General features: G+C 53.8%; 1 protein-coding gene across 1 annotated transcript; it reads right to left on the bottom strand.

Moving 5' to 3' along the window:
* Positions 1 to 3,034: 3,034 nt before the first annotated feature.
* Mmp14 (matrix metallopeptidase 14) lies at positions 3,035 to 12,969 on the bottom strand. The gene is made up of 10 exons (XM_076848154.2): positions 12,596 to 12,969; positions 8,735 to 8,883; positions 8,317 to 8,439; positions 7,632 to 7,939; positions 6,741 to 6,906; positions 6,280 to 6,436; positions 5,941 to 6,079; positions 5,452 to 5,602; positions 4,870 to 4,985; positions 3,035 to 4,537 (listed from the first exon to the last, which is right to left on the bottom strand). The coding sequence occupies exons 1-10, from the start codon at positions 12,701 to 12,703 to the stop codon at positions 4,206 to 4,208; spliced, it is 1,749 nt and encodes a 582-aa protein (XP_076704269.1). The 5' UTR covers positions 12,704 to 12,969; the 3' UTR covers positions 3,035 to 4,205.
* Positions 12,970 to 13,526: the final 557 nt, after the last annotated feature.

Genomic DNA, 13,526 nt, shown 5'->3' with positions numbered 1-13,526 from the left:
ATGGTCTTCCTCAGAGTCTTGGTGTACCCTTCTTTCCCTCAGAGTGCCTGCTCCTGTTCCTGAGAAGGGAGGTGATGGAGTTCCTGGGGAGGAACCCTTCTACCCTGCATGCCTACCTGCTATACGGAAGCTGCTACAGAACATAATAAGCAGAACTGCACATGCTGAGCTGACAGATCCCCAGAACACACTGCCATGAAGACACCTATCTATCTAGGGTCTACACTGGACGAGACACCAAAGAGACATTGTCAGAATTTGCTTGCACAGGAGAAAGAAGAAGAAAAGTCAGATAAGGTTTTAAATTTGGATGAGTAAGCTGTGACCTTAGCAAGTGATTAATGTTTCTGAGCCTCAGTTTCTTTCTGCATCACTGCATGTTGTGAGGATCTCAGTGAATGCTAGCTTCCCCTTTGTTGGAAATGGAAGGCGTATGTAGGGAGGGATAGAGAGGACTGGCAGGCCTGTCAGACTGAAGAGGGGGGTCCTGGGGGAGAACAACAGAGGACCAGCAGGCTAACCAGATTGTAAGCGGGTGGGGACATCCCTTTGCCCAGTCCTCTCTTCTCCAGAGGGTGTGGCCCTCATAGATCTTTCCTTCCCAGCCCCGCTGACCTAGCCACTGGCTGGCAGCCTTGGAGGCATGGGCCCAGCTGGTGAGCAGGAGCCTTGGAGAAGGAGAGGTGGTGGCAAGGGAGTTCATGGCACCCTTCAAATGTGTGGGGCACAGCGGTAGGAAGAGTACTACCCTCCTTGACCCTCATCCCCAGTCCAGCATCTCCTTTAGACCTGTTTCCCTGGGTTCTTCCCAAATTCTTTGCAGATTCCCCTTGGCTCCCTCCTGGCTGCTCCAACTCACATGTGCTGCTTTCGAATAAAGGAACTTGGAACCACAGAAACTGGGTCAGGCCCAATGGACAGATCAGCCAGCGAAAGCAGAGTTTGCAGGTCCTTGGGAGCCACAGGGCCTTCTGCCTCCCCTCATTCCTGCCTAACCCAGTGGTTCACTCAATTGGGGCCTCGTGATCACTCAGACACCTCCCCGGGTCACTGGGCAGCCTCACAGGGGTGGGTCAGGCAGGCCCAAGCACGTCAGAGGCACGGGACCCTGGAGCCTCCACCCGCTATCTGCTCGTGAAGCCTTCCTCTTTGTCTGTGGTCCTCCTTTCCCATCTTTCCCCCTTGGCTTCAGAGAGCATCTTGTGATTCCAGAATCACAGCCAAACAATTTCCTCGTGATGGGGAAACCACACTCCAGCCGCGGGAGCTCTAGGCTCCCCCTCTTCTTCCCTCTGGCAGTCTCCCTTCCCCCAGCTCCTTCACTGGCTCCAGCTGTTTTGCAGAACTCCCACTGGATAACATCTGTAATTACCTCCAGATGTGGACCACAAAAACAAAAAGGGCCATGAGCTCATCTTTGAGTTCCTTGCCACATGCACGAACCCCACCACCCCTAGATGCCCCTGACTTGCCCATGCTGCGTTCCTGTGGTCCCCATCCCCTCCAGTGAGGATGGTGGGGAGATGTCCAGCACCACTGAGACATAGAGGACTGCCAAACAGCTGTTGGCAGGGGAGGAGCAGGAGGCCAGGCACAGGGTCAGGGTTCCTGACAGGAAGGTGGGGTACCCCTTCTGCCAAAGCAATCACACCAAGGAGCCTTGAATAGCAGCTGGATGAAGGAGTAGAGTAGGTGGGGCCAAGGTTCTTCGAGGCAGGGTGTGGAGGGGGCCTGGGCTGGAGCCCGGTGGGCTGGGCTGAGGCAGGAAGGGAAGGCGGGTGAGGGAAGGGGGCTGCTCTCTTCCAGCTGAGCTGACTCAGCAACTGGGCTGATTCCTCCCTTCAGGCTGGATTCGGAGGAAGGGTGGGTAGACAGCCTGGGAACCCAGTCTAGGGTAGCAGTTTCTAAGGAAAGAGGAAACAAAGCCTTGTTATTCTGCCCTTCCAACCTGACCATCCTGGTTCTCCTGGGCAATTGAGGGGAGGTCAGTTTTTCCAGAGGCAGGCTGCTCCCAATAGGCCTTGGGGCAACCTCTTTCTCTTTCCTTTCCTTCTGTCCCAGCAGCAGAGGCCCAGGCTCAGAAAAACTTTGGCTCCCGAGGGCCTTCACTGAGCCTGGGGCTGAATATGATCATGGGAATACCCCTGCTGCAGGCAGAGGCATGAGGAAACTGAGGTCTGTGGCCAGATCACATGACATGGTAATGCAATTTAGGAAAATTTTCCAAGTGGCCTCAGCTTGATCACTTCCTCTTATCTTTGGCAGCCTTCAGTCTCAAAACTAGTCTTTTAAGGCCGGTTGGGGGAGAGCAACCCTTCCCCAGTGGGGTGTGCCTTGCTCCCCAACTCTGGCCCTTGAATCCCATTAGTTTGCTAAGAATAAACATTCTTTTATGAAAAATTACCAAAACTCTATTTCAGGGAAAGCGCTGCTCAAGACACCTGCTCTCCTTTCCAGCCCGCCATCCATATCCCGCTCACCCCTATACAGAACTGCAGTCACACAGAGAATGTGAAACACAGTTTATTCTTTGTGGAAAGGTTGAACAAGGTCAAAAAATGTCCTTAGAGGGCACTGACCCAGCCCCGCCCTGCAGGTTCCTGGGGTCAGATGCCTCTGCCCCCCACCCCCACCCTACCCCCCTGCCCCTTGTTAACAAAAAGGAACAATTTGAATGAAGTTCATATATAATAATTATAATAAAAATATACATTAAACAAAAAAACAAACAAACAAGACAGAAATTTAGCCGAACTGCCAGCACCGTTCACCCCATTTCCCCTACCCCCATCCCTCACCTCCCTGACATCCCTCTCCTCTAGCTCCCTCCACAGGGTGTTGCTCTCCCAAGTCCCCAGTACCATGACTACCTTCAGTGGGTGGCTGAAGGAGACTTAAAATGGGTCGGCTGGGTGTGAGAAGGAGGACAGGACACCGATAAGATGGGCTGAGGAGTGCGGGCGTCAGGGAGGTGAGGGGCTAACCCCACTGAGCAGCACCCAGGCACCTGCTCTTCACTGGGGTGAAAGGCAGCCTGAGTGTTGCCAGGCCTCAGGGAACCTCCTCTGGTCCCACAAACAGGTGGCCTCTCTCCATAAGTCCTCCAAGTCCCCAGTGCCCTTTTTGTTCCTTTCTCTGGGCTTCTTGCCCAGAGGAAGGGGACAAAGAGGAGCCAGTGTGCCTTCCTCAGGACTTTCCTGAGAGCTCCAATAAAATGTGCCTTCCCCTGGGTACCACCGCCCAACTTGTGGTGCCCCTGTGGCCACCCAGCCCCCAATCATCTACTGCTGCTACTCTTCATTTCCTGTCCCCTCTGACTCTGGCCCTTGGGTCCCAGCCCCAGCTGCCTGTATTTGAACAAGGTTCTTCTGTGGCCTTCAGGATCTTCAGGTCTGGAGCCCTGGGTGTCTCCCCTTGGCCCCATTCCAACTTGGGCTTTACCTCCTGGTTTCAGCTCTTCCAACCTTGAAATTCCCATTCAAGGCTAACATTCAAGAGGGGTTAGGGCTGCCAAGGATTTCTTCAGCCCCAGTTTAGTCCTTAATGGCTCAGGCTATTTCTTTGGAAATTCTCCGGGGTAAGTGGGGCAGAGGCAGATCTTTGTGGGGAGGAACTCAACTGACCAAGCCACTAAGACCCTCTCTGAGTTCTCCTCCTGAGGTCTTAGGTGGCAGGGCAATCCCCACCCTCTCATACTTTCTCAGGGCCTCTGCCCCATCACACGATTAGATTCCTTTTTAGCCAAAGAGTGGTGGGAGGCTGCCAAATGGGTACACCTGGGGCTTGTGGGGCTGGAGTGCCCAGAGCCTCCTGAGGTCAGAGTTCAGAGGTTTAAGGTATGTCAGGGGATGGAAAAGGAGCAGATGACCTCATCTGACCTTTGCCAGTGAGGACTGAGGGTCATGCCTTCAAGTGCAGAGCCCCCATGACATTCAAAAGGGGCCGAACACACACCAAGCTATAGGGTTCCCCTGAGGATCAGAGGCTAGAAGGGACCACCCTCCTGCTCAGGCCTCAGGGGCCCCATCTGGGGAAGAAGCAATGCCAGGGGTGAGGGTGGGAGAGGCCAGTCAGGGACAGACAGAAGGGAGGCTGGAGGAAGGGGGCTCAGGACGGGTGGGAGCAGCCCACCCACCACCACCTGCTGCCACTGGCCATCAGAGGCGAAGTTCTTGTGGTAGGAGTGGGTGGGCCGGCGGTGGGGGTCAGACCTTGTCCAGCAGGGAGCGCTGGCAGTAAAGCAGTCGCTTGGGAGTCCCATGGCGTCTGAAGAAGAAGACGGCGAGGCCCACTGCCAGCACCAGGAGCAGCAGCAGCACAGGCAGCACTACGGCAGCTGCACTCACAGCCCCGCTGCCCTCCTCGTCCACCTCGATGATGATCACCTCTGTCTCTTCCTCAGTCCCCTCGTCAGGTCGGCCCCCTGATGGGCAGCCCATCCAGTCCCGTAGGGCCGACTTGGGATAGCCTGGCTCTACCTTCAGCTTCTGGTTGTTGAATTTCCAGTATTTGTTCCCTTTGTAGAAGTAAGTGAAGACTGCAGGGGTCAACAGGAAGGAGGACAAGAGACAGGGCAGGGTGGAAAGGTCCCAAAGGAGAAGAACAGAAGGAAGTTGTTAGTGTGACATCAGCTGAGCTCACCTGCACCTTTCGGAGCATCAGTTTCCCCAGCTATAAAATAGAGGCAATGATAGTACCAGGTTGGGAGAGGGGCAGGGCTCATGGGATAGGACCATGAATGCACCTGGCCCAGTCCCTGGCACATGGTAAGGGACTTACCATCCACCTTGTTTTCCCTATGATGTTCTGTTTTCGTTATCTCTCTATTCCCACCCTCCTCTCATGGACACCTTTCTTTGTCCCACTCACCTTCATCACTGCCCATGAATGACCCTCTGGGAGACTCAGGGATTCCTTCCCAGACTTTGATATTTTTGGGATACTCGCTGTCCACTGCCCTGAACTCCTCATTGAAACGGTAGTACCTGGGGGAGGGGAGGGGAAGTGGTTGGACACGGCATGTCCTTTGAGTGTACCAGGAACCAGGACAGAATGCAACAGTAGACAAAGAGTAGCTGTGGACAGGGTGGGGGGACGGGGGTTTTGAGTAATGAGAGCCTGCAGCTGAAAGTGGCGGAAGGAGGAGGTAGGAGGGAGGGCCTGGGCTGTAAGAAGCCACCAGCAGCCCTTAATGACAGTGCCTGGCTGCTGGGGCAGAGGCACAGTGCCGGGGGCAGGAGGCGTCAAATGACCAGGTTTGAAATGGTGACCCGGTCACATCCCACTCACAAGGCACCCAACAGAGGCTGCCCATTGCTAGGCAACGGTGGAGGCTCATTCAGCAACTTCATTAGGGAAACATCTTGGCAGAAGGTGGGCCCTTCCAGAATTTGGGGATGGGATTTGGGGGTGGCAGTAGTGACCCCTGGGGTTAAGGGGTAGAGGTCTTACTTGTTTCCCCTGAAGAAATAGGTCTTTCCATTGGGCATCCAAAATAGAGCAGCATCTATTCTGTCAGTAGGCAGTCCTCGGCCCAACTCCTTAATGTGTTTGGGGTAGCCAGGTTCCAGGGAAGCCTCATCAAATACCCAATGCTTGTCTCCTGGGGAGGACCAAGAAGGGCAAAATCCGGGTTTAACTTGGGCTCTGGGGTATTTGGAGGAGTCAAGTGGAATCAGCTCCTTGAGAGAGACTAAAGTAGAATCCTGGTTACTTTTTTTTTTTTTTTTTTGATACTAGATATCAAAATATCTAGTACTGAACCAGGGTCACTCTACCACTAAGATATATATATATATATATATATATATCTCCCCAGTCCTTTTTTATTTTTTGAGACAAAATCTTGCCTAGGCTGCCCTTGAACTTGTAATCCTCCTGTCTCAGCTTCCTGAGTAGCTGGGATTACAAGTGTGCTCCACTGAGCCAGCACCTGGTTACCTTTGAAGAAGACAAATTTCCCATCTTTCCTCTCATAGGCAGTGTTAATTGATGCAGGCAGGCCCCTCCAGAATTGGCCAATGGGCATTGGGTATCCATCCATTACTTGGTTATTCCTCACCCGCCAGAACCAGCGCTCCTGGAACCAGATAAGACACAAAGAGCACATTATGTCTTGTAGCTTAATCCTCTTCCTCAGTCCCCAAATTCCTAAGCTCCCCCACTGCTCTCTTTGTCCCTTGATTTTAATTTCCATTTTTCCTGTTGCTGTTTCAACCCAGTCTCCCTGCCATAGAGCCCTTTTGTCCCCCGAACCAGCCCATTTCTTCTTCTTCTCACCTTGAAGACAAACATCTCCCCTCGGAGCATGGCCACAGTGTCAAAGTTCCCATCACAGATGTTGGGCCCATAGGTTGGGTTTTTGGGCTTATCAGGGACAGAGGGCCGGGAGGTAGATCTAGGTTGAGGGGGCATCTTGGTGGGTGACCCTGACTCACTCCCTGGGGAAGAGAACAAGAGGGACACTTCAGACTTGGGGGTGGAAGGGATGGAAGAACAGACAAAGGGGTAGATGGATCCTTAGAAAGGTGTGGAAGGGCTCACACCCTCTAGTGGAGGCTGAAGCAATCACTGGGAGGCAACAGAGGGTGTTCTCAAAAGTGAGAGCTGACAGAGGCAAGATCAGGCGGGGTATGTGTGTGTGTGAAGATACCACTGGGCATAGGGAGGGAAATGCACAGAGCAGAGGCCAGGAGGGGACGAGGAGTTGAGAAGAGGGAGCAGTTGTGGGTGTGGATTACTTGCCATAAAGTTGCTGGATGCCCCGGCGGTCATCATCAGGCAGCACAAAGTTCTCTGTGTCCATCCATTGGTAAAAGGGTGCCATGATGGCCGAGGGGTCATTGGAATGCTCGAGGCCTAGGGCATGGCCCAGTTCGTGCACAGCCACCAAGAAGACATCGTTCCCTGGAGGGGTGGGCATGGTAAGATGATAGCCTACCTTGCTTCCTCAGGCTCCCTGCTTGCCTACCAGTTTCTCACACAAGCCTGCCAGGCATATTTTCCACCCAAGATGACCAAATCCTGAGGTCCAATTTCCTGTTTGGTATTTAAGAACCAAAGTCAGTAACCTCCTCTGGGTGGAGTGAGAGTGCTCTGGGGCAAGATCCCAATTCTGGGAACACCTGGAAAGCTAAGGCCTTCTGCAGGCCTCAGTTTCTCCGGGGAGCTAGACATGATGTTTGCCTGGAAAAAGTGGGTGAGAAGGATGCTTTGAAGCCTTTGGAAAGTCAGGAGGTGACAAAGAACCAAATGTAAGTAACTCAAAACAGTATTCTTGCTTTTACTTTTTTTTGCTACAGGAGACTGAACCCACTGAACCCACAGTGCTTAATTACTGAGCCACATTCCCAGCCCTTTTTATTTTTTATTTTGAGACACAGTCTTGTTAAGTTCCCTAGGGCCTTGCTAAATTGCTGAGGCTGGCCTCAAACTTGCAATCCTCCTGCCTCAATCTCCCAGATTGCTGGGATTACAGGCAGGTGCCATCATGACTGGCAGATTCCTGCTTTTGTTAGAAGTCAGACCAGATCTCTGTGGTCCCTCTTAGCCCTGAGATTTTGGAAGGAGGACAACTTCCCCTTAAGTGACTGGTGACTTCATGGAGTAGGACCCAAGGCTCCCTCACTCACCATTTAGATCCTCATTCCGCACAGTCCAGGGCTCAGCAGAATCAAAGTGGGTATCTCCTCCAATGTTGGGGCCCGGGAAGTAGGCATGGGCTAGGAAGCCGCCCTCACCATCAAAGGGTGTGCTGTCACCATGGAAACCCTCGGCAAACAAGATCATGATGTCAGCCTGCTTCTCGTGGCCTTCCCGGATGTAGGCATATGGTACTTCTCGAAAGCGTAGTGGTGTGGCACTCTCCCAAACACGGAATGCCTTGCGAATGGCTTCGAATGTGGCATACTCACCCACCTTAGGGGTGTAATTCTGGATGCTGAGGGCCGTCCATGAAGGGAGAGAATGGGGAGGTGTTAGGACAAGGGGCAAAATTCTCCTTCCCTGTATTCTCCCAGGTCTGACTGAACTGCCCAGCTAGGTTTTTTTTTTTTTTTTTTTTTTTTTTTGCCCAACCTCCTCTTCCTGCTGCTTCAGCATGATGCCTCAACCCCGGGAACTGAAGGCTTAGGGACCCCTTAGACTTTGGCTGTCTGGTGTATCCCTTGATGGCTGCACCTCTCTCTAGGATCACAGCCATTTTCCTCCCTGCTCCCCAGGAAAAAAGGGGAGAAGTCGGCGGGGGGGTCTCTGTAGAACACAACTGACAGGGAAGGGTATTAGATGTGATAAAGGTTCCTGGCCAGTTGGACTCACCAGAAAGTGATCTCATTATGCTGCCATTTGAGGCCCTGGATGGCGTAGCGCTTCCTTCGAACATTGGCCTTGATCTCAGCCCCAAACTTGTCTGGAACGCCACAGCGGGGGCGCCTCATGGCCCTGGAATGGGAGGATTGGGGTCAGTGCAGTGTATGAAAGACAAAGGTCTCCAGAGGGGAGGGTGGAGTTCTCCAGCAAGTCCTGGATACTTGCCTCTGGCCCTAGCACCAGTGTTGGGTGAGGCTCTGTGTCCGTGTGGGGATGTGTGGGGACAGGCCAACGTTATAGAGAGGGTCAGAATCCTTTATGTGGAGATGAGTATGGGGTCAGGAGCTAGGCATTCAGGTAGCAACATCTCTGGTGCTCAATGTGTCAGTGGGTATGGGACAGAATTCCTGCCAGGGTAAGCACTTACTTCATGGTATCTGCATCAGCCTTGCCTGTCACTTGCAACCCATAGAACTTCTGCATGGCAGCAAAGGCAGCTGAGACTGTCTGGGGTGAGCGCTGTGTATGGGTACGTAGGTCCCCAGGAGGCAGGTAGCCATACTGCTGCAGCCAGGCCTGTAGGGAGAGGGATGTGGCTTGGAACATTCCCACCTGGTCCAGGGGCACATCTGCCTCCCGACATTATCTGGCATAGGTACTTGGCTTGGTCAGAAGAGGGGGATGGATTCCCAGCCTGGCTCTGGCAGCACATCTGCAGAAACTCATAGGCTGATCTAAACTCTGGTCTACACCCCAGTATAGCTTGTCCCCTTGGGGCTGTGAGCACAGACATGGCTAGGGAGCCATAGCTCTAGACTATCTGTAGTTCTCTTGAGAATGAGAGCTCTAAGATTTAACAGAGAGTTCTAGGGTGTCTTCTCAGAGCTGTGATTCCTTATGGCACTATTCTCCTCTGTGTCAGTGTTCTTGCAAATTCAACATGTCACATCTAGGAGTGGGTTGTATCCACGATGGGAGGAGGGGTGGTGTCAGGCTGAGGGGGCTTTACTGTTGTGCTCCACATGATGCTCTCTTGGGACAGAGGTACCATGCCTCCAGGACCCTCACAGCTGAGATCTTTTTAGAAAGAAGGGCAGAAAAGGAGCTAGAGCTAAGGATGGCTGCTGATATGGGAAGCTGGGGTCTTTGGAAGTGGTAAGAAGTCCAATCCCACCACTATCCCTATCTAAACACCATCTACCCTAGGGCTTGGAACTAAGGGCCCATTTAAGGTTCTCAGTGGAGGGAGTGGGAGATGGGGGAGGGTAGCATGTAGTATTTTACAGTGGTGACTGTATTTTATTTCAGGTATGTTATGAATTGTTCATAATATAAAGGCTGGAAAATTGCCTTGAATTAAAGTTAGGTTTTTGGTGTTTGATTGAAAGGTACACACACTACAAAGCCCCACTGAGAAAAAAAGTCAGCCTTTATTGTAAGAACAATGAAGTATTTTCCTAATGCCTGAAAAATAAAACAAGCCAAGTTATGTATAGAATATGAAAATGCCTGGATTCTTTTATGGGAGACAAGACCCAGACAGCTCTGGTCCCTGCTCTAGCTTTGCCTTTTTAAGGAATCCAGAGAGGGCTAGAGGTTGCCTAGGATGGGGACTTAGAGGGGTGAGGGCTGCTGTTTGTGCTGCATCCCCTATCCATGGTCATCCGATGTATCTCCACATAACCCTTCCCTTCTAGGCCCAGGCCCTAGTGGTGGATCAATGCTCTGGCAGGGGGACTGGGGGTGATTCAGGAGCAGCTGACTGGGGACCTAAGCCCACAGGGGCAAGAATTGCAACATAGTTCCAGGAAGTGATCCCCAAGGCTGACAGGAGGTAGGGCCTGAGACAGAAACGACCCAGCTTTTCCCCAGCCAACAGGCCTGGCAGAACAACTCTAGTACCCTGTGGCTCAGAGAGCCCCTCCTCAGGGGTCCAGGAAGGAATGAAGTTTAACCTCTGGTATACCAGAGGGAAGCCAGGCAGGGTGCTACAGTCTGGAGCTGTTCTCTGGGAGCTGTAGGCTTGCCCTGACCTGTGCAGGCTGATGCCACAGCCAGTGCCCTCAGGAGGCCTGCTGTGGCCTGTGCCCAAGTATGCAGGAAACTCCCTTTGCCCCTAGCCTCACCTGTAATGGGATGTTCTAATCCTGGAGCTGTAAGTCAGTAGGAATGAGGCAGGTCCCCTCATTTCTCAGAGAGCCAAGCTGAGAGGGATGCTCTTATGGGAAAGAGGCAGAGGTGGGGAGAATCCACACCCAAGACTCTAGGATAAATCCCTTTCCACTGTCTTTAAAGAGGTGGGTAGGTCTAACTATTCACACTCACAGCTTCTACCCCAAGCCCTATGAAGGAAAATGGAGGCTTATTCAAGAAAGGGGCTTCCCTTGACTCAAAGAGTCACAAGGCCCTGTCCCTTTCCTCCTCCCAGGCTTGGGCAATTTTCTTCCTTCCATCTCACAGGGGCAGGATCTGAGCAAAGCAAGAACCACAGAGACTATGAGGTCGGAACCACAGAAGAGAGGACTCTTGTGTCTGCGGCTGGATGGGGGGAAGGGCGGAGCGCCAGACAGGCCAAGGGGAGGAGAGGGCTGTCCTGGAGCTAGTGCAGGGCTTTGGAGGCCTGGTGGGAGGAACCCAGCTGCCTGAGGCCTGGGCCACCCCAGCTCTTCCTCCAGACTGGCCTGAAGGAGCAACAATGTTGGTTCACAGAACTCAATTTTGTTCTGATGAATGAGAGGAGCAAGGTATTGCCCTGGGGGAAAGTCAAGGGAACATCTCCTACATAGGAGTTCTGGAGAGGGTTAGGGACCTCTGGCTCTGTAACAGGCCTGGGATCCCTATCTCTGGGACTGCCCCTCCTTTCCTCAGCCTCCCATCCTTCCATGGCCCAGAAGCAAATGGTGGTTCTGGCACCGGGACACCTCATGACCCACTTAAAACAGAGCCAGGGCTGCTGCCCCTCCCCTAGGGGGCCTAGCAGGGCAGGGGAGGGAAAAAAAGGCAGGGCTATGAAGTTGGCAGTGGGCAGCCCCCAGATGCCCAGGCTCCTTTTAGCTCTCCCTTTCAGGCTCAGATGAAGGGTCCATGACCATAAGGCTTCGCCTCCAATCCCAGGCAGATTTTTACTTTCTTCTGTCTATAAGCACTATAGTCCCATTCCTAGGGCCATGCTTTCCCCATTCACCTCAGATCACTTCAGGGACAGAGGCAGTGTGTTCTTCTTTCTGGAGAGGTTTCCTTCGGGGGTGGAACAAGGTCTGGGACCCGGGCGCAGGAAACCAAATCCAGATCCCATCCCCCTTCTTGGGCCCTTCCAGGCCCCTCCCGACCGCACCCAGGCCCTCGCCGGACTGAGTGGGTTGGGATGACCCAAAATAAGAAGCTGATTAAATCCGTCTCCCACCTTCACCCCAAAATAAAAGAGAGAGGAAAAACTTCCTCAGACAACTCCCACGCGGCTTCCTCCAGGGCCCGGTGGGCCACGGGCAGGGTAGGGGTAAGGATGGGGGTGGGGGGCGCTGGAGTCAGTCGAGACGCCTGAGGGCGCCCTGGACAGGCCCTCTCCCCGCTCCCTGTGTGACGCCCCAGTCTCCCTGCAATTGATGCAGAAACACAATTAACAACAAAAAAGGGCCTGAAGGCGCTGACGGGGATGGGGATGGTGGCTGTGCTGAGCACCCCCCCCCCCGCACCCCCCACAAGGGACCTTTGTGTGTACGAAAAGCGTCTAGAGAGCTAGCGCTGCTAACCTCGACGCCAGGACTCGGGCGCGGACACAGAGGGGTCCACTTGAGGAGGCTGATGGGCAGGGGGGACACTCGGACGTCCACCCGCGACCACATCTGGCCGCAGATGTATTGGTGGAGAGCGGTCCTCCCCGCGAGCGCGACAGCGCTGGAAAGTTGAACAACAAATTCGCACATGACAAGGAACTCGGACAGCGCGGGGCTTGAGCGGAGTCCAAGTGTTTATCAGGCTCGCAACTGAGCTGAGCGCAGAGCTCAGAGGAATTGGGGAGGGGGGTTCGCTCCGTTGTAAAGTTCTTCCAAGAAAAAGAAGGAATGGGAAAGAGAGTCGGTGGCGGCGAAGGGGGGTTGGTTGGAGGCAGGCAAAAGTTGGATCGACTTGGAAGTTTGGATATGGGGAAGGAAAAAGTAGGGGGGAGGGATCATGCAGGCCGGAGCTGCCGAGATCCCTCCTCTCCGAATGGGGGCTGTCCCCTTGGAGACCCCCGGACTCGACTCCCTGGCGGGCGCGACTCCGGGAAGAACCGGAGGAGCTCACTTACTTCGGGGCTGAAGCCGCTGCTTTGGGCCGAGCCGAGGGAGGCGAGCGCGGTACCGAGCGTGAGCAAGGGGAGCAGGAGGCTGCAGGAGGGTCGAGGGGCGGGAGACATGGTCCGAGACGTCGGGGCAGCCGGGCCGTGCAGGCTCCGCGGCTGGGCCCACGCCCTGGGGTCGCGCCGCCGCTCCCTCCGGGCGCCTTTGTCTTCGGTAGGCACTGAATTTGGATTCCCAGAGCTCTCTCGGCTTGGAGAAGAGGGGATTGTTCTTGAAAGTGCCTGTTTGCTCTTCTCCTCTTCCCCGTTTTTTGATCTTTCTTCTGCTTAGTAGGCGAACTGGGTCTGGAGCCCTCTCCGCTCTCTCCTTAGGTCCCTCCCTTCTCTCGCAGCCTCTCCTCCGCCCCCGCCCCAAAGCCCTCCTTTCCTGGTGGGGACGTGGTTGTTTCAGCCTGAATCCAATTACAGTGAAGAGCTGGAGGAGGGCGGGAGGGGGTGAAACCAACCCAAAGTTGCCTTTCTGTGGTGCAGACTGCCATCTGCAGGGGTTGAGGCCACAGATGACATCCATGGGAGTTGTAGGGTACCCAGGGAACGGGATGTGGGAGACTTTCTCCCCCTAAGCATATTTTCAGTGGCTTGCTTTTTGTGGTATTCAGCATTTGTCTCACCTCCGAGTGGGATATTCTGGGAGGCTGAGTTGCTAGGGCCAACTAAGAGCTCAGGGTCAGAGATGGTGGTCAGGAGTGAAAAAGGTTAGAAGGAGCATTTAGTAATAGAGGTTTGTTTGTGGTACCTGATAACGGCCTCCTCTGGTCCCCAGTCTCCCCACCCCTGTCCCCAGTGCAAACAACAAACTCCACAACTGCACAGGCTGGGAGAGGATGTCCATCCTGTAGAAAATTAATGGGTTCCCTATATTATTGTCTTTTACAATCTG

Source organism: Callospermophilus lateralis, chromosome 3, assembly GCF_048772815.1.
Source record: "Callospermophilus lateralis isolate mCalLat2 chromosome 3, mCalLat2.hap1, whole genome shotgun sequence".
Taxonomy (NCBI): domain Eukaryota; kingdom Metazoa; phylum Chordata; class Mammalia; order Rodentia; family Sciuridae; genus Callospermophilus; species Callospermophilus lateralis.
Note: the sequence above shows the minus strand (reverse complement) of the source record. Positions and strands in the feature narration are given on the sequence as shown.

What these genes read in the sequence shown, in the direction of transcription:
- Mmp14 (XM_076848154.2), bottom strand. Translation starts at nt 12,703, where the DNA reads ATGTCTCCCGCCCCTCGACCCTCCTGCAGCCTCCTGCTCCCCTTGCTC. An exon ending in GCAGCGGCTTCAGCCCCGAA is followed by an intron (nt 8,884 to 12,595) that starts GTAAGTGAGCTC and finishes CTCTCCCTACAG; the next exon opens with GCCTGGCTGCAGCAGTATGG. An exon ending in CATAATGAGATCACTTTCTG is followed by an intron (nt 7,940 to 8,316) that starts GTGAGTCCAACT and finishes GACGGCCCTCAG; the next exon opens with CATCCAGAATTACACCCCTA.